Genomic DNA, 24,709 nt, shown 5'->3' with positions numbered 1-24,709 from the left:
CAACCATTTACTTTCAAAGGCATTTAATCTCCTTGGTACTGGCATCTGACATGTTTGCATTCACACCGACACGTTTTGAAACACACAATCTGACTGGTCGAAAAAACTATAAGCATATCTATGGTTGGTCAAGAAGGAAAACCCGAATAAACCTCATATGAGGTGAACTCACTCTGAGGTACATCTCAGGAAAAGGCGTCAAGACCAATCAGAGAGCACCAAAATTCCTGCAGCCATTTTCACAGAAAATCATATGACATATTTTTATCTGAAGTGAAAACTTACGATAAAAGTCGTTTTCACAAAAATTCTTCAGAAAGTCCTAAGTGCAAAATCTATCGTAACTTTATGAGAGCCCCAACCCTCTCTTAAGTATTTTCAAACCAATTTTATTTTTAAAATATAGCCACAAAAACCAAATTGCACGTTAAATAAAAATTTTAAAAGTAACTTCCAATAATATTTTATATTTTTTTCACACTCACTTTAGAATTACGACAACAGGGTTCATCTTTTAAAATTAAATTGTGTCAAACAATGTACATTTTGGTGTTCATAAAGTCTTGAAAATGCATATAGTTCCTACTGTGTATTCTAACGCGCGGTGACAAGGTTTCGCGTGTGTTATAGAGATTTGAACGTCATGGATTTCATAAAGAAAATTACACTGAATGTAAATATTTAATATTCAATAATAATACTTATCACACCTCAGATGGTTCCATCCTTTCATAATCTTATCTGACTCATTTCCTGATTTTCACATCTACACCATCCCAAAGCAAAGTTTATCATGAACAACAGTTAGCAGCAAAACTTTATGCCCATGAAAATTTGTGTTTCAACAGTATTTTTTTTAAAAATTAAAACGATATAAAATTTTTCATCAGGTTATTTAAAATAATTTCAGAGATTTGTTTTTTAAAAATATTCAGTATAATAAGTCATTTTTGGGGAGTTTATTTGGTCTACCAGGGGTGATCAAAAAGTTCGCAAACTATCTCAACAATGATATAATTATTAAATACTTAGGATACTGTTTACTTTAGATTTTAAACATATTAGATATGATAAAAAGGAGGCATCCATTCTTTATCCACCTTGTATAAACGTCTTTCCCGAGACAGAAGATTTGGGTTTTGATGGTCGCCATGCTCATGTTTGGAAAGGATATTTTTATCTGTTTATTCTGTTGCCGAAATTTGACCATTTCTGACAAATGAAACTGTTCTTGTTATAAGAATTAACTTGCATGGAAAGAAATACAAAACTCAGAAAAAATCTTTCAGCTTTTGTGACAGAATGCTAAGGAGGGGGTATATTTGTTATAGATTGCTGTAAAGTACATGCAGAAAAAAAATATTTTTTCTTGATTTAACATTTTTTAAATAAGGATACTGCAAAACTTTTACATTTTTTGGGATGTGTAAATGAAAAGTAAAAAGACACAATTTTTTTTTTTTTTCAAATTTCCCTTAAATTAAAGGTCACAGTGACCTTGAAATAGGTCGCGACACACCTTCTACCTAAGATGCATAAACGATTCTAAGTTTTCTAGTCAGGTGCTGGAAAGGATTTTTCCATATTTGGCTATAACTTCTTAAAGCCGCTTAATCCGAAACAGGCACATATTATCTCACACAATAAAAGTATGTCATTACATAGATAATGTACAAAAATAAATTATAAGATTGATTTAATAGTTTATTACAACAATCCTTACGTGGAAAACATAGATCAAAAACCTTATTGACAAACAGAAGTTCCTGACAGGAAGTTAAGATCTGTTGTGAAGTCACTTTTGAAAAAAATAAATTTATCGGTTTTATCTTATTATGAGGATAATTCAAACCCAAGTATTATTTCTTTCATTAGTAGAAGCCTAAATCATTGAATATAATCCATAGTAATTTTTATATCAATATGCATATTTAAAGAATAAAGGAAAATCAGATATTTATTTTAAAGGAAATTTAGTAACGAAGGCTAGAATATTGTCCATGTACAGGTATAAGTACTTTGTTGTGAAAAAAATGCTCGGGTTCGTTCTTCATGAGATACATGTAAGCGATAAATTTAATTTTTCGAAGGTGATTTCACGTGATATCAACATAGGATTATTTTTTGTGTGACCTAACAAAAATTTTTTTTTTTACTTCTGAATTTTGATATCTTTTGAAAGAAAAAGACTTTGGGGATAAAATTTGACAAAAAGTGAAACAATTTATGGACAACTATTTTTCAAGAAGAAAAACGAATATATATTTTTAGAGATTAGAATCGGACCAAGCGGCTTTAAGTAAAGGTCAGGGGGACCTACTTTGAATGCGCGACACACCTTCGACCCAAGATGCATCAGCTGACAAAGTTTGATAATCCTAGGCCTTATAGTATTAAAGTTATGAGTCAGAAACGAAAAAGCTAACAGACGGACGGACACAAACACTATAACATAATACGTCCCGTCTTAAGATGGGCATATAAAAATGGTGAACCAACTAGCGGGTCAATGACGAATCCCTTCAAAATAACCCTAAAAATACAACCCACTTATAGGCAAGTATATACGGTACATTTCCAGTTTATTCCAAAACACTTCAGTATGATTCATGAGAAGTCAATAAACTATGGGCACAGGGGAGGATGTTTGATAATGTGATAATTAAATGAATTTTTTAGATAATTTAATTATCAAGTTAAGACAAAGCTAAGACATATCAAAGGTTAACAGCTTGTGATAGGCATTAAAAAGAATTTGTGAGCAAGCCTCATATAGGGTCAAATACCTTTACCTGGTAGTTTTGAATTCTCTTTTTTCAAAATATTGAAATATTTTGATTTAATCTTCTTTTCCCATCAAGTTTATATCATTTATTATGTTTCACAACTCTGAATTGTTGATATTTTACTTACAATGTTAACATTGGCTATTTTAATTTTATTTTAATAAAAATGTCAGAAAAAACATTCTGAATGTATACACATGAACTTTGAAATTGATATTACAAAGATGCTTGAGTTTCTGATTTCAATATCTATGTTGTTTCTGGAGGCCAGGTATTCCAACAATATATTAGAATTTCCATGGGTACCAACTGTGCCCTGTTATTATCAAACCTTTTTTTTTGTATTCATATGAAGCAGAATTTGTCCAAAATCTTATAAGTGAAAAGAAGAGAACACTTTCTGTGGCTTTCAGCTCAACATTTAGATATATATTGACAACATATGGTCAATGAAAAACGGTTATTTCCATTCTTATATTGATATGATATATCCCGGTGAGCTAAAAATAAAAGATACTACAGAGTCTGACACAGCAGTTTAATATCTAGATATTTTACTTGAAAAAGATGCTCATGGTAATCTCAAAACCAAGCTTAATGATAAATGTGATGACTTCAACTTTTATCAATCAATACTTTTGAGCTTGAGTACTGTTCATTTTCTCCATATAAGTTTCATTTAATAAAGATTTCATTTATGGAGGGAGCTTAAAAGAAATAAAAACTATAATGCCCTTTGTTAAGATATTGCACTTGGCCCTATTCAGATTCTGTCACAGATATGCAACATAAATACAATGTCACATGACATCACAGTTTAGCCTGTGTCTTGTGCATTTTAAGTTTAAAGAGAAGGATCCTGGATCAAATTTGCAAGTGTTGTATAACTTAACTGTGTGAATCTGCACTCACTCAAACAATCACACCATAAAACATATTATCATGAAATTGCCTAAATATTGAGTGACATGTTATACCTAGGGTACAAACATGACAAAAACCGATTACTTTGGATCCACAAGTTTCCATGAAGTGTTCCTCTGACAGCTTTCCCAGAAGACATCCCAGACCCAAACCATAAGCCAGTTGTAGGACCGGTGCCTCTGGTGCCTCCGGCTGTCCTGGTAGCCATTTTGTCAGGGCCTCAAAAATCACAAATATCCTGTCAACATCTTGGCTAATCATAACTGGTGTAAGCTGGCTCAGAGCCAAGACTGAGGAGGCCTGTGTAAGGAAACTACAAGTCATCCTGTCACTGACCGACCTCTGAAAAGGAAGTAGTGGGTACATAGGTCAAATATCTAGGGGAAATATCAGCAACTAACTGTTATTTCACTGAAATTTATCAGTTTGCCTGCAAAGGATGCTTATAACACATAATTTTTAAACCTATCAAATTCAATATTTTCAATAACTTTTCAAACATCTACTAGTATCCAGAATATAAAGGACCCCAAAATTTAAAAAAGAACATTAAAACCAAAACTACGTATATTAAAAAACTGACAATATAAACCATGTCAGGGTTGGATAGAACTTAAAGGGATATATCATAGTGAAAATCTTCAGTGTTGGAGAAGTTGCAAACCAATCGATTACATTGCAGGAAATCAACAAGGCCCATGGGCTACAATTCTCACCTGTGTAACTGTGGCCCTTCTTGTTCATTAGAAAATTCTTTTTCTTAAACAACTTAAATGTACACTATCTAAGGATGCTTCTTTATATACCGTATAGCGGGTTATTTTACCGGGTTGCTAATTTTGGCTTATTTTGCCGTTTTGACGATAGTCCGTTAAAATTTTAATCGCTAAAATAGTCAGTACTCTAAGACTTCTTAGTGTCCATCTGCAAAGAGCTGAAACCTTGTGTCCGCTAAAATAAATTACGCCAAAATTACTGGCATACATTTGAGCAGGCAAAATGCCAAATTTTACACCCGCCAAGAAAACCCGCTATACGGTATATGACTACCGTAAATCTGGAAATTTTTGCTGTAGATAAATTTTTAGCAAATTTGCGAGTTCATTGCATTCGCAAAAAATTTTTTCTCAAAAATAAATTACCAATAAGAAAATGTAAACAAAGTAGTGGTCATTCGCAAAATTTTGAAACGTAAAAATTAATCAACACCATTTTGACCCGGATTCGCAAAATAAAATCGACGTAAAAATTTCCAGATTTACGGTAATTATGACTCTGCTGTTCCTTTGAAAAATATTTTTAAAAGGATTTTTTGCCATCTTATCTTAATAAAGGAAACATTTTTACAGATCTAGAAATTTTATTAATGGATCTTCCTAAATATTTTACTTACCTGTTGACAGATTCCCAATATGCTTCCTTTGGGCTGAAAGGTCATATCCATCAAGGACATCAGTGTATCCATGACAACAGCAACCCAGTGAGATTGAGGCTGAAACTCCCTGACCTCGTCAAGCTGACCTTGAGTCACCTGGTCAAGGTCAACCCAATGTTTCTGTGTGGCCAACACCAGACCCCCCAACGACAGCACTGCATTTCCCTGAACATTAGGACTTTCCCTTAATAAAATAAAAATGATAATTTTGTGTTTTTAAAGTGAAAAGAATAACAAAGGAATGATTCTTATACTTACAGACGGAACAGATTTTTTTTTTTTTTGCAGCTTATGAACTTGCCTCCTTCCTAACAATTGCGATTAAGAGGGCAATTATCTGCATTATACTTGAGCTATTCCTCTCTTACTAAAGAAAGCTCATAAAAAGAACTCTATGGAGAAATATAGGTATTGGTAAGTATTGACAACTGTTGACTACAACCTTTCAAACAAGAGGCCCATGGGCCACATCACTCACCTCAGTAGCTTTAGCCATGCTGTTCTTAACCAGATCCCCCCCCTTTGTAATACCTATTGTGACCTCACTCTTCCCCCAGGGTTCATGATTTGGATAATTTAGAATCTACACTATCCCAGGATGCTCCCACATAAGTTTCAGCTTTTCGGCCCTGTGGTTCTTGATATCAAGACAAGCTAGCTGGTTTACTAGACATTAAATTCAAACAATTTTTATACAGAGAGTAACGGGCACACATGCTTCTTTTCCACAGGCACATACCGGTAAGTTTTTTCAACCCATGGTAGAAAATTATGCAGATTTTTTTTTTTAGATTGTCACCATATAGATCTATATATACTTTCTGTTGAAGATAGCAACTGCCTACATACTATAAAATAACACATTGAAGGTACTTTTATAGTATGCATGTATGCAATTGAAGGATCAAAAGATGATAATGAGACATTTTTACACCTACTAAATGGGTAACACTTGAGGTTCTGAAGATTTGGTCAAATATAAACTAAGCTGATATAAAAACAACAAACAGAGGAGCTTCAATTCAATGTCCTTACATAAACTTTGTAAAAATACTGTCATTTGCAGTACCCATTACTATCAACAGAGATGGAATTCTCATGTGTCAAGCTATTTAGAAATAAGCTGTCACTTTCAGTAGCCTTATAACGTCAGAAATATGAAAATACAAGTCTCAGAAATCAAATTTAGCATTATAGAATGATACCTATTTACTATATTTGATTTCAGAGGACTGGCAGAGTAAATAAAAGGCACTTGATCTTAGGGTGGGATATGAATATCACATCATAAAGTGTGAAAACTGCTCAAAATCCTATCCATCTCTTATTTGAAGAGCAGGAAATCTTCTATTCATGATGTATATTGATTATGATTTTGGACAAGAGATCAATATTGAACAGTGACCATTTCTTTTACCTGTAAATGGACTAAGTTTCCTGTTATTTTCATTGCTGTCCACTGATCTACTATTTGTATATTATTCTGTTCACTAAACACAATACAATCATTGATGGCAAATATTTACATCATAACTTTTCAAGTCATTGCTGAATATTAAATGTCAAATTGACAATGAAATGAATCCCTATTTTGGAGACCAAAACTTAACTGTAACTATGTGATAAAAGATGCAGTTTTTGCACAGCCCCTGTGCAGTGGTTTTTGTTCTTCAGGTCTATCAGTTATACTCCTGTCCGGATCAAGCTGCCTGGATTGGAAAGCCGGATTGGACTCACTGTTATATAAATTTAGAGGATCCGGAGGATTTCTTAACATCAGCCGATTTGTGTGCCAACATCAGCGCCACAATGGCAATGACAAAGAATGCTAAGGAATTGGCCAATCTCATTGAATTCCTGACACTAATTGATAAAAAGAGTGCCTGGATCTACTTGGCGACTAATACCTCCTACCCACACAGTGGTAGGGAGTTTCAGTGGATGGATGGAGAGAGCCTGACGGAATCTTTCTGGGACATGGGTGAGCCAAACGGAGATGGAAACTGTGTGGAAATAAACACAGCAAGTGCTGGCTGGAATGATTTGATGTGCACCCCTACTCAGAGGAACACGATTTGTCAAGCTCCCAATAATGTGACCAGCACAACTGAACAGTGGAACAGCACAATAGCAGATGAGGGGCTAACCACATCAGACTACCAGGAATCATATAATGATGTGAATACTTCTGAAAATGGTATAAATACAACAACTGAAAACGTCACACTACCCCAAGACTTGACCAATAATAGCTATCAATCCACAACAGAGACATTTTATAACATGACTGAAGTCTACAGCAGTTCTCAAGCTCTCACTAGTGTGACCAACACAACAGAACAGATGTGGAACATCACTACTATATCTGAAGGTTTAACCACATCTGACTATGAGCAATTCACTGATAACATAAATCCGTCAGGAAACTTTACAACTATGACTCCTGAAAACATCACATTACCACAAAACCTGACCAGTAATAGTCATCAAACAACAGGGACAATCTACAATATGACTGAAATCTACAGCAGTTCTCAAGCTCCCACTAGTGTGACCAACACAACAGAACAGTGGAACATCACTACTATATCTGAAGGTTTAACCACATCTGACTATGAGCAATTCACTGATAACATAAATCCGTCAGGAAACTTTACAACTATGACTCCTGAAAACATCACACTACCACAAAACCTGACCAGTAATAGTCATCAATCCACAACAGGGACTACCTACAATATGACTGAAATCTACAGCAGTTGTTATAGCTACACTGTGTGTGGTACCAACAGTACGTTAACAACATGGGAACTAGAGATTAAAGTAGCCAACATCCGAGCTAATCTGTCCTTGGTCAAGCATGAACTATCGTCCTCTGTACGGAGGAAATCCAGTGCCAATGATTTGAGGCCCACCGCCGCGTCTATGGGGGTTATGGGAGGGATCATTATTGGGTTGATTTTCCTGTCTATCTCTCTACTGGACCTCATCCCAGCCCCAGTGAAGTCAAAAGCATGTGTTAAAATGAAAACTAGGAGACATTTCTACTGCTAACAATTTTGTAATTAAACACATGTTATGGAGGAAAAACAATAATAGCAAAAGATAATTTTTTTTACTTGATTAATTTTAATGTGATTAAACTAGAAATATGTTTATAGGACATGAATGCCCCATTGCGGGTTTATCAGTAATGCAACATGAAAATTTGTTTTAATTAGTGTATGAGGTATGATGAGATTACCTTGAAATAGTTTCTTTAAAATTGAAATATTTAATATAAACCAGAAGTCTCTGAATAGACTTTAGCTCTGCTGGTTTGTAATTATAACCAAGAAAAAGAAAAGTAGCACTTTGACTTAAAACTTTGATATAGCAATAAGGCCACACCAATAAATTTTCTTATTCGCCGGACCCGCCCGCTCGTATTTAAACAAAACTATACAAATAATATTAATTTAAATTTCCAGCATCATAAAAATTTTGGGCTATTTCCTGTTCCATTTCCGCTCTATTAATCGTTTGTTTAGTCTGCTAACTCTGCAAATCAGAAAAAAATATAATTGTCCGCTCAAATTTTTTCACGCTCCGCCTAAAAATTTTACCTTCAAAAAAGTAGTAATATTATCATTTAACCGCTTGCCCGCTCGTACTTTTTTCCCATCAAATATCCGACGAACAAGAAATTTAATTGGTGTGGCCTAAATAGAATTATATATCTTTATGTAGTCTACTTGAGTGCCAACTTTATTGAAATCAGACTAAAACTATAGGGAGGAGTAGAATAAAAACAGGAAAATTTGTGAATTTTTTGCATTTTGAGATGCTCTGGAAACAAGACAGTAGAATTTTGTGTTTCTTACATATAATGTACAATACAGTATTACTCATCATATATTATAATTTGAGCAAAGAGTCTAAGGAAGTATTTGTATGATTTGCTTTAAAGTGCAAAATTTGGCACTTTCCTATATAATCCAATTGAATAGTAAATGTACCTGTATTTTGAGATGGTCCCTTAGAATAAATGGATGGTAGATTTTCCCAAACTTGGCATATACCGTGAATTTAATGTAAGTTACATATGTTATTTAATTACAGAATTTCTCTATTGTAGTTTTCACACATTAAAACCCTAAAAGGTATAAAACAGATCACCAACACTTAGTGAGAATGCAGCAGTAAATTTATTTTGTTCAAAATAACAAAATAAATTTACTGCTGCATTCTCACAAAATGTTGGTGACATGTGCGGATCTAGAGGGGGGGTTGGGTTTGGGTTGGTTGGGGGAGGTTCAAGACCTCCCCTGGAATTTGCAAGGTTATTAAATTTATAAACAAAAGCAAGAAAAAAGTTACCTTGGCCCCCCCTCGGAAAACGCAGACCCCCCCTTGTAAATGTGAATTTGTGTTAAATTGGTATGAGAAGTCAAAGGTTTGAAGCATTAGAAGTCATCGACTACCCCCCCCCCCCCCTCCCGCGAAATAGGTTTTTGAAGTTTGGCCAAGTTTACATTTTTTTTCTTTCTTATCAAGATATTTCTGGGTTGGATTTTTTTTCGGGGGGGGGGGGGGGGGGGGGGGGGGGGGGGGGGGGGGGGGGGCTGGGGTTAACCCCCCACTGGAAAAAATTTCTGGATCCGCGCCTGGGTGATTTGTTTTATATCCTTAATTGAGGTTTTGAAGATTCATAGAAAAGTACCCCCCCCCAAGTCTTGATATATTATTTCTCCTCTATTTAGGTGGGCTTGAATGGTCACCTGACTATAATACAAACTCAAACAAAAAAAATTTTCAGAAAACTAATGCATTTTTACAATACCATAAACATGCTTAAAGTTATGTAAAAGTCATGTTAGTTTCTGATCACAAACTAGATCAATTCCCCCATATCCCAAAACTAAAACCTATTCTGAAATTATGTCGTTTCGTGTCTTAGATATATTTTGAAGATGATAAGCACTAAGATTTTATTTTTTAAAGAAATAGATAGAAATACTTCCAGTTTCCATGCTTGTTGAAGGATGACACATGTTATTCAGGATATCTAGTCATTAGAGTATTAAAACATGCTTGCTTTCTGAGCATTTTTTGTTTGAGAAAACTGGAATAAAGATTTGATCATATTACTTCTATACCAACATTCTTTAAATTTCTAGGGTTGTAACCAGCATCCTGTATTTTAAATCTATTGACAGCATGCTTTAAATAAATTAATATTTTTAACCATTTTATTTCACATCATCAGAAATAAAAATATAAGGAATTACTGTTTCGTTTGTTGGGTAATGCCAGGGACATCAGAGTAAAGTTTAAAACATGGGATAATTTATATTCATAGCTAAAAGTGCAAGTGCTTTAAGTTCTAAACACAAGGTAATAAACAACCTTTATCTTGTTATTATAAATGGGTTTTTCTTGTTTTCCATACAGATGTGAAAAATACTTATTGTCACTTTCTTTTGCAAACACAAGGGGTTATTAAATCTTATTATTTTTGTCTATGCAATATCCGTCTCCTCTGTCTATCACTCCATCTGTCAGAAAAACTTAAATCTTCGCATTAATTTAAATGAGGAAAGTCAAGGCTTTCATTTTCACAGGAACATTACCTGTAACAAAACTTTTCCAATATAGGCTTAGCATTTTGATCCCACTATCTTGAAGTTTGGCCTTATTTTCAAAAAAATTAAAATTACCTTTGCCCTGGTCATAATTTCTTAATGTCATTGTCAGAGTAAAGAAACTGGTTTCTTAATTATTTCATTTGCATGTACATTACCTGTGGAAAGACTTTTCAAAAAATATTAATTTGGACGGATGGTCTTTGACCTAAAACTTGAAAAAAGATAACCTTCATATATTACCCAGCAACACCTTCAAAGAGGTAAATCAATTTTGACTTCATGACCTTGACTTAGATGCTTGAAGGACACACAAACAAAACAGTAACATTGTTTGTTTGTTGTTTAAAGTCCCTATCAAGAATTTTTTCTCATATGGAGACCCCACCACTTGCCAGTGGAGAGCTGCAAATTTTGACCTACTCAGCACTCAGAGCCGTTGAGTAGTGAGGGATCTTTTGCATGCCAGCACCTACTGCGACACAGTTCCTCTGTTCATACAATCACATCCAAAGGACTGGTCTCCATGTCACACAATGGAACTCCAGCCTGTGTAGAAGTGCATTCACACCACTAAGACAACAGTCTTTGAATTTGCGTGTTCTCCTTGTTTTATCAGCAGGGTTGCTTTGACTTGTTATAAATACTGTATACAGGGTTATTTTCACCCCATCTAATTTTTGTCCTTTTACACAAAAGATTTTGCCCCATTTTGAATTCGCCCAAACACAGTTCTAATTAAGAGTTAATGCCATTTTTTTAAATTCCCCCCATTTTAAATTCACACAAATGCGACAACAGCGAAAATAAAACGGGGGCGAAAAATTCCCTGAAAACAGTATTGGAAAGTGCAACTACATCAGTTAGCATGTTCCTACTTACCTAGATGCTGTTTTGATCAAATCAGTTAACTTGTCTCTCACCCTGTAGAAGAAAAAACATTGTGTAAGAATTCTTTTTAAAAAAACGCACACACACTGATGCAGTCAAAGAATGGGTAGATTTAACTGTCCAGAAATGAAAGAAAAAGTGAGCAAGCTCACATACCCCATGCTCCCCCAAAATTCAAAGTGCTGAAAATCCTGAAAAAAATAAAGGAATCAGAATTTCCTGATGCACATTTACATATTGTGTCCTAAATGTCTGTAAAGTTTGATAAAATTCTTTGAAGCGGTTTGTGAGGAGTTGTGCTGACAAACTGTTCTTCTCTATATTCAAAATATGTCCAAAAATCTAAGTTGAAAAGTGCTGAAAATACTGGAAAAAATAGAGGAATCAAAATTTCCTGATAATATGCACATCTTCACATTGTGTCCTAAAAATCTGCAAAGTTTGACAAAATTGTGTGCAACAGTTTATGAGGAGTTGCACTGACAAATTGTTCATCTCTATATTCAAGATATGGCCAAAAATCGAAGTTGAAAAGTGCTGAAATTCCCAGAAAAAATAAAGGAATGGAAATTTCCTGGTAATATGCACATCTACACATTGTGTTCTAGATATCTTCAAAGTTTGACAAAATTGTGTGCAGCGGTTTATGAGATGTTGCACTAAAAAACTGTTCAGTCATCTCAAAACTGTTCTTCATCTCTATATACTAGAAGTCTCTGTCAAAAATGAAGCTCTACTGGTTTGTACTTATAGCAAAGGAAGAGAAAAGTAATCAGCAGTTGGGAATTGAAGCTTTACAACAGCAAAAAATAGAATAATGATCCTTGATAAAGTCTCTTTATGTTCTTCATGTAGTCTACTTGTGTGCCAAGTTATATTGAATTTTACAGAAATTTCTATTTTTAGTAACCATGACAACACTGTTCATCGAAATCAAAAACCGATTGAAGGAATTATGTATCTTAGTGTAGTCTACTTGTGTGCCAAGTTATATTGAAATCAGACCAAAACTGTAGGAGGAGTAGCATTTTGAAACAATTTTACAGAAATTTCTATTTTTAGTAACCACGGCAACATCGTTCATCGAAATCAAAAACCGATATACAGAATTATGTATCTTAGTATAGTCTACTTGTGTGCCAAGTTATAATGAAATCAGACCAAAACTGTAGGAGGAGTAGCATTTTGAAAGAAATTTCACAAAAATTTCTTTTTTTAGTAACCACGGCAACATCGTTCATCGAAATCAAAAACCGATAAATAGAATTATGTATCTTAGTGCAGTCTACTTGTGTGCCAAGTTAAAATGAAATCAGACCAAAACTGCAGGAGGAGTAGCATTTTGAAACAATTTTACAGAAATGTCTATTTTCAGTAACCACGGCAACACCGTTCATCGAAATCAAAAACCGATAAAGAGAAATATGTATCTTAGTGTAGTCTACTTGCATGCAAAGTTATATTGAAATCAGACCAAAACTGTAGGAGGAGTAGCATTTTGAAACAATTTTACAGAAATTTCTATTTTTAGTAACCACAGCAACATCGTTCATCGAAATCAAAAACCGATATACAGAATTATGTATCTTAGTGTAGTCTACTTGTGTGCACAGTTATATTGAAATCAGACCAAAACTGTAGGAGAAGTAGCATTTTGAAAGAATTTCACAGAAATTTCTATTTTTAGTAACCACAGCAAAATAATTCATCGAAATCAAAAATCGATAAACAGAATTACGTATCTTAGTGTAGTCTATCTGTGTGCCAAGTTATATTGAAATCAGACCAAAACTGTAGCAGGAGTAGCATTTCGAAAGAAATTTCACAGAAATTTCTATTTTTAGTAACCACGGCAACAATGTTAATCGAAATCAAAAACCAATATACAGAATTATGTATCTTAGTGTAGTCTATGTGCCAAGTAATATTGAAATCAGACCAAAACTGTAGGAGGAGTAGCATTTTGAAACAATTTTATGGAAATTTCTATTTTTAGTAACCACAACAACATCGTTCATCGAAATCAAAAACCGATAAATAGAATTATGTATCTTAGTGCAGTCTACTTGTGTGCCATGTTAAAATGAAATCAGACCAAAACTGTAGGAGGAGTAGCATTTTGAAACAATTTTACAGAAATGTCTATTTTCAGTAATCACGGCAACACCGTTCATCGAAATCAAAAACCGATTGAAGGAATTATGTATCTTAGTGTAGTCTACTTGCATGCCAAGTTATATTGAAATCAGACCAAAACTGTAGGAGGAGTAGCATTTTGAAACAATTTTACAGAAATGTCTATTTTCAGTAATCACGGCAACACCGTTCATCGAAATCAAAAACCGATATACAGATTTATGTATCTTAGTGTAGTATACTTGTGTGCCAAGTTATATTGAAATCAGACCAAAACTGTCGGAGGAGTAGCATTTTGAAAGAATTTCACAGAAATTTCTATTTTTAGTAACCACAGCAAAATAGTTCATCGAAATCAAAAATCGATAATCAGAATTACTTATCTTAGTGTAGTCTACCTGTGTGCCAAGTTATATTGAAATCAGACCAAAACTGTAGCAGGAGTAGCATTTTGAAACAATTTTATGGAAATTTCTATTTTTAGTAACCACGGCAACACCGTTCATCGAAATCAAAAACCGATACACAGAATTATGTATCTTAGTGTAGTCTACTTGTGTGCCAAGTTTATATTGAAATCAGACCAAAACTGTAGGGGGAGTAGCATTTTGAAACAATTTTACAGAAATTTCTATTTTTAGTAACCAGGGCAACATCGTTCATCGAAATCAAAAACCGATACACAGAATTCTGTATCTTAATGTAGTCTACTTGTGTGCCAAGTTTATACTGAAATCAGACCAAAACTGTAGGGGGAGTAGCATTTTCAAAAATTGTTTACAGACAGACGGACAGACAGAAAGCTAGACAGACGCCTGACGCATTACCATCGCATAAGCTCTTCTGGTCTCTGACCAGTAGAGCTAACAAGGTATGGCCAAAAATCTATTCAAGTTGAAAAGTGCCGAAATTCCCGGAAAAAATAAAGAAATACAAATTCCCTGGTAATATGCACATTTACACATTGTTTTCTAAATATATGCCAAGTTTGACCAAATTGTGTGCAGTGGTTTATAAGATGTTGGGCTAAAAAACTGTTCAGTCATCACAAAACTGTTCCTCATCTCCATATGCAAGGTAAGGCCAAAAATCTATTCAAGTTGAAAAGTGCTGAAATTAAAAAATAAAGGAATACAAATTTCCTGGTAATATGCACATCTATACATTGTGTCCTAAATATAAGCAAAGTTTGACCAAATTCTGTGCAGTGGTTTATGAGGAGTTGCGCTGACAAAAAATAGGACTAACGGACTGACCGACTGACGGACGGGTCAAAAACATTATACCTCCCGCAACTTGTGCATGGGGTATAAAAATGAAGTAAATAAAAGTTTTATAAAATGTTCATTGCTTTCCATCATATAAACCCTCAATATCTTAATTGTGCATTCTTGATAAGAATTCAAAACATTCTTTTTGAGGAATAGTGGAAGGCATGGGGCCTGAAAAGATGAATATCAATAGATAATCAGGGTCACATGTTTTTCATTGTCTGAATACATAGCCAGCGCATGTTTGTTCATTGCATTTAAGAAAACTATAGTTGTATATTGAACAAAATAATGTCAAATTAAAAGGAGAAGAGCGGCCAAATGTAAAGGTGCAATGATATGCCTACCCAACGATATGATACGTATCACGGTACTCAGTTCACGATAAGATACATATCACGATACATGTCATATTGGGTTAACAAGAGGCCCATGGGCCTTATAGGTCACCTGAGCATTATGCAACAACTTTCCAGTGATTGAATTTGATTCATGTTTTAATCCAGATGCTATGGCATTCACAATTTTGAAATAGGCACCATTGATCATCATAACAATACACTTAGCAGTTGCTTAGTTTGTTTACTTAATACCCATAGGCAGGGTAGGGGAACAAAAAATGCATTTCAAGTAATCAGTAATATTCAGCATGATCAGTAATGCCCCAATCACACATGAACCCCTGACCCTTAGGCCTAGATCCACACATTGCACAATTTTTGAAAAGGCACCCTTGCTTTTCAAAAATATTTGATAAATACCAAGGAGCAGATTTCAAACAATTCATCCAGTTTCAATATATAAGTACAGCCCCCCCTTCTTTATGGTACCCCTGACCCTGGGGCCTTGAAATTCACAATTCTGGAAGATTAGGACCCTTACTCATCATAACTACATAGGTAGTTCATCTGCTTAATACCAAGGAGCAGAGAAGAAAACTTTCAAAGATTTAGTGTATTTTTATTGTATAATCAATAAAGCCCCACCCTATCACTAGAATCCCTGACCCTGGGGCCATAAAGTTCACAATTTTGGAAGAGGCACTCTTGCTCATCATAACTATGCACTTATCAGTCAGGGGTGTGATTGAAATCCATCATTTTTAAAAATGATGATTTTCAGTCATTAAATTGATTTTTAATAATGATGGAAATTCATCATTTTTTAGTAAAATGATGAAAAACAGTCATTTCTATTTTGAAATTTATTTTAGAAATAGAGTTATCTCTGATATTAAAAATGACTGTTTTTCATCATTTTTTATCAAATTGTTAGGTCTGGGCGCACTTAATTATCTCATTAGTTTTACGGGGCGCACTAAATTATTTTGGTTTCAATTACTTGTCAAGATGTTTCTCTACACAAGGGTCTATGGCAGGATAGTGTACTATATCTAATTACTGTAGTAAATGGGATGGGAAAATTGACTTGAGAATGGAAATATGATGAAAAGACGTCATATTTACAAAAATCAGAAAATTGTGTACATTATATACTTAGAAGAAATGACCATTATCCATCATTTTCAAAAATGACTGATTTCAGTACCACCCCTGACTGCTTATTTTGTTTATTTAATACCCAGAAGCAGAGAAGAAGATTTTCAAAGAATTCATGTATTTTCACTATATAATCTAAAGAGCCCCCCCCTACACCAGAACCCCTGACCCTGGGGCCATCGAATTCACAATTTTGGTAGAACCACTCTTGCTCATCATAACAAAGCACTTAGTTAGTTAATTCAATACCCAGGAGCAGAGAAGAATATTTTCAAAGAATTCATGTATTTTCACTATATAATCTATAGAGCCCCCCCTTACACCAGAACCCCTGACCCTGGGGCCATAGAATTCACAATTTTGGTAGAGACACTCCTGCTCATCATAACTATGCACTTAGTTAGTTTATTTAATACCCAGGAGCAGAGAAGAAGATTTTCAAAGAATTCATGAAATTTCACTATATAATCTATAGAGCCCCGCCCTAACACCAGAACCCCTGACCCTGGGGCCATAAAATTCACAACTCTGGTAGAGGCACTCTTGCTCATCATAATTATGCACTTAGTTAGTTTATTTAATACCCAGGAGCAGAGAAGAAGATTTTCAAAGAATTTATGTATTTTCACTATATAATCTATAGAGCCCCACCCTAACACCAGAACCCCTGACCCTGGGGCCATAAAATTCACAATTTTGGTAGAGGCACTCTTGCTCATCATAACTATGCACTTAGTTAGTTTATTTAATACCCAGGAGCAGAGAAGAAGATTTTCAAAGAATTTATGTATTTTCACTATATAATCTATAGAGCCCCACCCTAACACCAGAACCCCTGACCCCGGGGCCATGAATTTCACAATTTTGGTAGAGGACTCAATGCTGATTACAATCATGCAAACAGTTTGACTGCTTGATGTCCAGGAGTAAAGAAGAAGATTTTTAAAGATTGCACTAATTTTAGTGGTTTTTGCCCCACCCCCCAGGCCCCAGGGGGGCAGGGCCCATGAAATTCACAATTTTTGTTCCCCTTCACCCATAGATGCTATATGCCAAATTTGGTTGAAATTGGTTCAGTGGTTTCAGAGAAGAAGCTGAAAATGTTCAAATGTTAACGCACGACGCACGACGCACGACGAACGACGACGGACGAAAAGTGATAGCAATAGGTCACCTGAGTTTACTCAGGTGACCTAAAAAGTCAGACATTAAGTCATTTGTCAGCATATACTTTAAACTTAAAAGTTTTATCAAATGCTCATTACACTAACATCCTTCGACCTGTTAAATATGATGCATGAAACAAGTTTAACTGCCTTTTCTGCAGTTTTATTGACCTCATGTTTCGTGCCAATCTACCATGCAGAGTTGTCGCTCGTTTCTCTCTGTAAAAACAGGTCATTATGAAGACTTCTATCATAAAATAGGAATTTAAAATATTGTTTCTTAAGAGTTATTAACTTTTTACTATTCAATCCCCCCTGGGGAGTAGGGAGGGCCACAATAAGGAATTATCAAACTCAGTGTTAATTAGAAATGAATTTTTAAAAAATCATTAATTTTTTAAACATTTGTCCCAAGTTTAGCAGAGCTACACTAAATTGTATTACCGGTAATATGAAATAAATCGATGTTGAAGAAACAAGTTTTGTTAAAATTAATTGGGACATTGATTTCTGCCTCCATACACTGTACTTCCAAAATTCTATATATTTATCTGAATAGGAACATTTTGCACAGTCCTCCATAGGATTGATAAATAAAAAAATTTCTTTCTAACCATCATCATTGTTATAAGTGAGTTCTATATATCTGAGTTTTACTGTACATGTAATTTCACATTTACCAGAGCCATGCTACTTTCTGTTTCTCCAAAGCCTCTTCCTCTCCAATGTGATCCTTTTTCAATTGAAGGTCAATCTCTGCTTTACGTCCCTTTCAAAATAAAACAAACTAAATCAAAACATGCATCACCAATAGAAAAGCAAGATGTGTACTAGCAAATAGAAAGTAAACAAATAATTGAATTTTAAATTCTGAATGTAATTAACATGCAGTTAACAAAGTAAAAAGGAAATTTCAACTCAAACTAATTATTAAATCAAACTTTCTCTCCCTGGTTATCAATGAACTATATCAATATGCAATGAAAGATCCCTTGTGATGAAACAATTAGATATGTCAGTCTAGCTATGTTCTGTCCATATAGGCATTTTTTTGTGTGTGTGGTGCTAAAGATCTTCACACACAAGAAACACTTGTTTGCAGTTTTAATTTAGAGTCGCTACACAATACAGATAATCAACCATGAGCCATGCTTAAAAAACTGCTTAATATCATGTTTACAGAATACAGTCAATTCTCGAATTATCGCCATTTGAATCATCACCATTTTCGCAATACCGCTTTGATTTCAAAAGTACGTTTTTCATGCTATATAAAATTCTCTTTATAACGCCAGATTTGCATACCGCCACCCTGTTTTCACAACAAACGTCCATTTTTAAGTGTCAATTTTCTCGACATGCTGTCACAGGTGCATGTGGTCAGTGAAGCGCAGCTAATTGGTTGAAGCTATCCCTGTTGTAAAGCATGCAAACCCAGACAAGGTACATGCAATTAAATAATTAAATAAGAATTAAATAAACAATAAATTTAACATATACTGTTATAATCATTTTGTTTTTCTGTTTAATAAAAAATCATTTAGTCATGGCTTCCCCACGAAAGCGGCCGTTGTTAAAGTACACCAATAACGATATTATTTTGAGCATCTCTGCTTTAAACTTCAAAATAATTATACGGTATAAATTGTGAACGTTTCATTAACAATGATGCCATAAACAATGAATTTATTCAAGAATTCATTTTACGTACTATCGGCAATATATCACGACGAACGACCCAAGATGTTTTTTTGTTCAATATCAGACGTGCATATTTATACATGCAAACACATGTACTTGTCTTTATTTTATAACTGCACATTTTGTTTTAGCGAAATTGTACATAAAAAATCACTTGAAGTATTTTCAAATTTAGAAATATGTTTTTATATACATGTACATGTAATAATAAGAATAGAAACGCTAAATGGTATTTCTAAGAACGGTAACTCTACTTCTTGTTTCCTAAAAGATGGGAAATTCAATTCATTGCCAAATTCGTTATACCGCCATGATTTCTAAATTACAAAAGGTGGCGGTTTATCAAGAATTAACTGTATATATCATTGTTATCACATCATGTTCACATTCTGGTCTCATGATTACAAAACTTTTATTGTTACCTACATCATGTACACATTCTGGTGTCATGATAACAGAAGATATCATTGTTATTACATCATGTACACATTTATCCAGTCACATGATTACAGAACTTATCACTGTTCTTACATCATATACACAAATAATCGATCACACCCACCATGTGCAATCTAATTGGTGACTATTTGCATACTTCAATAGCTGATGCGAATAGTCAGTCAAACATCTAATTCATGACCATTTGCATACCTTGACAGCTGATGAGAACTGCCAATCTAAAACTAATTGTTGGCTATTTACATACCTCAACAGCTGACAAGAACAGCCGGTCCATAAAGGCTACCCAGGCCTGTGGGAGCTGCATCAACTGCTGCCAATTGGAGGGCTGGATTGTCACCTTAAAACAGGGGAAATAATTAAACATCAAGCAGTGCCGGCAAAGTGAGCAATTCTCCTACATAAAGTTTATTAACTAATTTGGTTTTTTTTGGTGGAAAATATAATATTTACATCAGATTTCTAAAATGTATTTTTTTTCTGGCCTTCTAATAAAAAAGAAGAGTTATAATTGCATAATTTTTCGTAACTTCCTTTTAATTGTTTATACACAAAATTGGTTTCCTTTTGCTGTATTTCAAATTCACAGTTTTTAATAGCGAGCGCAGCGAGCGTCGCAAAGCGACGCTCGTAACTGCGAGCTCTAATGACAACACCTGGGCTAAGAGAAAATTCGGAATACTGCACATTCATTCCATAGAATTTTTTTACGCAGTAATTTTGACCCACAATGCATCGCTTCGTGCACAAACGCTAAAGGCACGTTCTCACGAGAATAATGACAAACGTTAAAAGAAAAATAAACTTGCCTTAGTTGATTTAATGAATTTATCTGTTTATTGCAGAAAAATAATCTTAAACTTTTTGAAATCAGCCCTGTTCAGGCTTCGGTTTGGTAAAGCAGCATGCAAACGATGTCATGTGATGTCAGAGTCTTATACACACCAAATGTCACGTGCGGTTTGAGGAGTCCGATTTAAATGAAAACTGGACAAGTATCTGCGCTCGCTCTAACGGTCGCACAGTCAACATATTATATATCATGATATCTATGTGATGGTAAACATAAAATAGAGACAAACTTATTTTATGTATATATAGTGCATAGAATACTGTAAATGTATCATATTTGGCCTGTGCAATATTTTGCGGAAATTGAGTTTTTAACAAGTTAGTGGAGAAATGATTTTGCGCATTCGTTAATGTACTTATTTATGTGTATATGTGCAAGACATTTGGCGTGTACCTGAATTAGAGGACATTTCTGTCCGCCAAAAGGCACTAAATGAATACACAGCCAAATGTAACACGTTTACAGTAATTAACAAAACACCTCGTGAAGCAGTGTAGTAAACATGTGCTGGAAGTTTTTGCTGTGGGTAATGGTGTAATGTTTTCTGGGTCTCCCGTCTCTTCCAACTTCCTGGGGAGGATCATAACAAAACAAAAGTCCCGCTATAGACAAAACAAAATAAACACAGAGAAAATATTCTTATTATGGACTACTAAATACATGTACATATACTTATTCTGTGCCATAATTTCTATATGGGTAGAAAATGAGCCAAGGAGATTGTTTTGTCACTTCATTAAAGGTCAAGGTGAAAACATTTTACTCGATTTCCATGAAAATTTCTAATAGTAAAAAATAAATTATCCAAGAGAGTTCTTTTTAACTTTTTCTTCACTTTGCTTATAAAAGGCTTTGCATATTTTAATTACCCACAAAAAAAAGAGTAAATTCTCTTTTCTTTCTCAGCAATACTGTAATACTAATACCTGCCAGTCAGGGCCTTAGCCAGTCCAGGCCTTAGTCCTGGCTGTTTTACCCTAATACTATTACCTGCCAGCCCGAGCGTGAGTCTTGACTGTTTACATTATGTCATACTATAATACTAATACCTGCTAGTACAGGCCTTATCGTCCTGGCTGTTTATGTGTGTCATACAGTAATACTAATACCTGCCAGCCTGGGCCTTAGTCCCTGGTGTTAATTGTAATACTAATACCTGCCAGCCCGGGCCTTAGTCCTTGCTGTTTACATGTGTCATACAGTAATACTAATACCTGCCAGCCTGGGCCTTAGTCCCTGGTGTTAATTGTAATACTAATACCTGCAAGCCCGGGCCTTAGTCCTTGCTGTTTACATGTGTCATACAGTAATACTAATACCTGCCAGCCTGGGCCTTAGTCCTGGCTGTTTACATGTGTCATACTATAATACTAATACCTGCCAGCCTGGGCCTTAGTCCCTGGTGTTAATTGTAATACTAATACCTGCCAGCCTGGGCCTTAGTCCTGGCTGTTTACATGTGTCATACTATAATACTAATACCTGCCAGCCTGGGCCTCAGTCCTTGCTGTTTACATGTGTCATACAGTAATACTAATACCTGCCAGCCTGGGCCTTAGTCCTGGCTGTTTACATGTGTCATACAGTAATACTAATACCTGCCAGCCTGGGCCTTAGTCCTGGCTGTTTACATGTGTCATACAGTAATACTAATACCTGCCAGCCTGGGCCTTAGTCCTTGCTGTTTACATGTGTCATACTATAATACTAATACCTGCCAGTCTGGGCTTTAGTCCTTTGCTGTTTACATGTGTCATACAGTAATACTAATACCTGCCAGTCTGGGCCTTAGTCCTGGCTGTTTACATGTGTCATACTATCATACTAATACCTGCCAGCCTGGGCCTTAGTCCTGGCTGTTTACATGTGTCATACTATAATACTAATACCTGCCAGCCTGGGCCTTAGTCCTTGCTGTTTACATGTGTCATACAGTAATACTAATACCTGCCAGTCTGGGCCTTAGTCCTGGCTGTTTAAATGTGTCATACTATAATACTAATACCTGCCAGCCTGGGCCTTAGTCCCTGGTGTTAATTGTAATACTAATACCTGCCAGCCTGGGCCTTAGTCCTGGCTGTTTACATGTGTCATACAGTAATACTAATACCTGCCAGCCTGGGCCTTAGTCCTGGCTGTTTACATGTGTTATACTATAATACTAATACCTGCCAGCCTGGGCCTTAGTCCCTGGTGTTAATTGTAATACTAATACCTGCCAGCCTGAGCCTTAGTCCTTGCTGTTTACATGTGTCATACAGTAATACTAATACCTGCCAGCCTGGGCCTTAGTCCCGGGTGTTTACTGTAATACTAATACCTGCCAGTCTGGGCCTTAGTCCTTGCTGTTTACATGTGTCATACAGTAATACTAATAACTGCCAGCCCATTGTACTGGGTGTTTACCGCAATATTAATACCTGCCAGCCCTGGCCTTAGTCCTGGCTGTTTACATGTGTCATACTGCCTCTGAAGAAATGTTGGTATGGAATCCACCATCTTGCTGCGAGTGGAAGTCATGCCAAGCCGTCGTGAGGAGGAATGGTACACACCCCGCCCAAGGTTCTTAACCTCTGACCCCACATGCTCACTCAAAAATTCACTGTATCCTATATACAAAAAAAGTCATGTTTTAATGAAAAAGTACAGCAAATGGGGTTTGTCTTTGAGAAAATAGAATATGAATTCACATATGATATTACATACATGTATCTGATGAATTCATGTTATGTAGGATTACAGAGATTAATGTATTCTAATTATGTTCCCCAAACGGAGTTTGGGAACATATTGTTTTTACTCTGTTTCTTATTATTATTAAGGTCTTCCGTCTTCACGGAAGACCTTATAGTTATTGCTCTGTTTCTTATTATTATTATTATTATTATTTTTCTGACACGATTTCTCGACAACTACTGGATAGAATTACATGAAATTTTCAGGAAAGATGTGTTGTAAAATACTCTTGAAAGTTCCAAGACAGTTTTTGGAAATTCCTCTCTGGTGCCAAGTTTTGGACCATTTTCCTGATTTTAAAACGACATTTTGTCCACGATTAAACTCAAAAACGGTAAAAGATATCAATGTGAAACTTTCAGAATTTATAGATGATGATCAATACTTTCCAGGACGCAACTTTTCGTTCGTCGTCAGTACTTCCTGTCGCTACCGGAAGCCAATTCAAAAAGTCCAAATTTTCAACTTTCTTTGTTTTTCAATATTTTTCATTTATTTTTGGAATATTAATAGAGACACTTCTATTGATGCTTACTATATAAGTTGTTTTAATATTGGTTAATCTGAACTTTAGATATTAATATTTGAAAATCTGAAGCGGGCCCAAGATGGCGGCTGTCTCTGTCAACTCCGACATTTCGCGAGTAGGGGCTTATGGAGGCAGCTGAGCGTTTGATTAAACCATTCTGACATAAGGATACATGAAATGCAAAAACCTACTTGGACTCTCACGTAGTAGTACGTTGCAATTCAGTGTCAATCTTAAAAAACTTAATTTACGTTTCACTGCTTTAGTATTACTGGGCTAGATACGATATGTAATGTGTACAATGTGTTATATATACTTTCCTAACGCCGAAATGAAATAAAGGTGATAAGAATGTTTTATTTAATTAATTTCATTGAAGCTATTGCACCTCTTTAATAGATCAGTACAAAGAAAAGGTGCGAATATTTACGAGTGGCGTTTGACACGAAATTATGAATAGTGGCCCGCCTTTTATGATTCTAAGACAGGTGTACTGTTGCAAAAGTATACAGAAGTATATTTAAAGCAGTATTCCCAATAGCTAAATGGTTCGCGCGTTGGGGAGAAAAGAGAGAAAAAAAAGGCGCATTCACGTTGCCGACCTAGATTCACTCCTCCTTGTGATCAAAATTTTGAATCACTTTTTAGTTTGATTTTACAAGTTTTTTTCCTGAATCAGACGGAAGACCATCTCGTTGC

At 35.1% G+C, this 24,709-nt stretch overlaps 1 protein-coding gene across 1 annotated transcript; it reads right to left on the bottom strand.

Moving 5' to 3' along the window:
• Positions 1–3,794: 3,794 nt before the first annotated feature.
• LOC134277725 (focadhesin-like) lies at positions 3,795–23,357 on the bottom strand (the record flags this gene model as incomplete). The annotated part of the gene is made up of 7 exons (XM_062760042.1): positions 23,166–23,357; positions 21,226–21,347; positions 20,140–20,232; positions 18,413–18,501; positions 11,652–11,693; positions 5,104–5,329; positions 3,795–4,052 (listed from the first exon to the last, which is right to left on the bottom strand). Coding segments are annotated over exons 1-7 (930 nt in total), but the record flags the coding sequence as incomplete, so codon positions are not given.
• Between the last annotated feature and the right edge of the window lie 1,352 nt (positions 23,358–24,709).

Source organism: Saccostrea cucullata, unplaced genomic scaffold (genome assembly GCF_032062105.1).
Source record: "Saccostrea cucullata isolate Sc308-1 unplaced genomic scaffold, CSIRO_AGI_Scuc_v1 ctg7888, whole genome shotgun sequence".
Classification (NCBI taxonomy): Eukaryota; Metazoa; Mollusca; class Bivalvia; order Ostreida; family Ostreidae; genus Saccostrea; species Saccostrea cuccullata.
The sequence above is the reverse complement of the archived record's forward strand: the minus strand, read 5'-3'. Positions and strand labels throughout refer to the sequence as shown.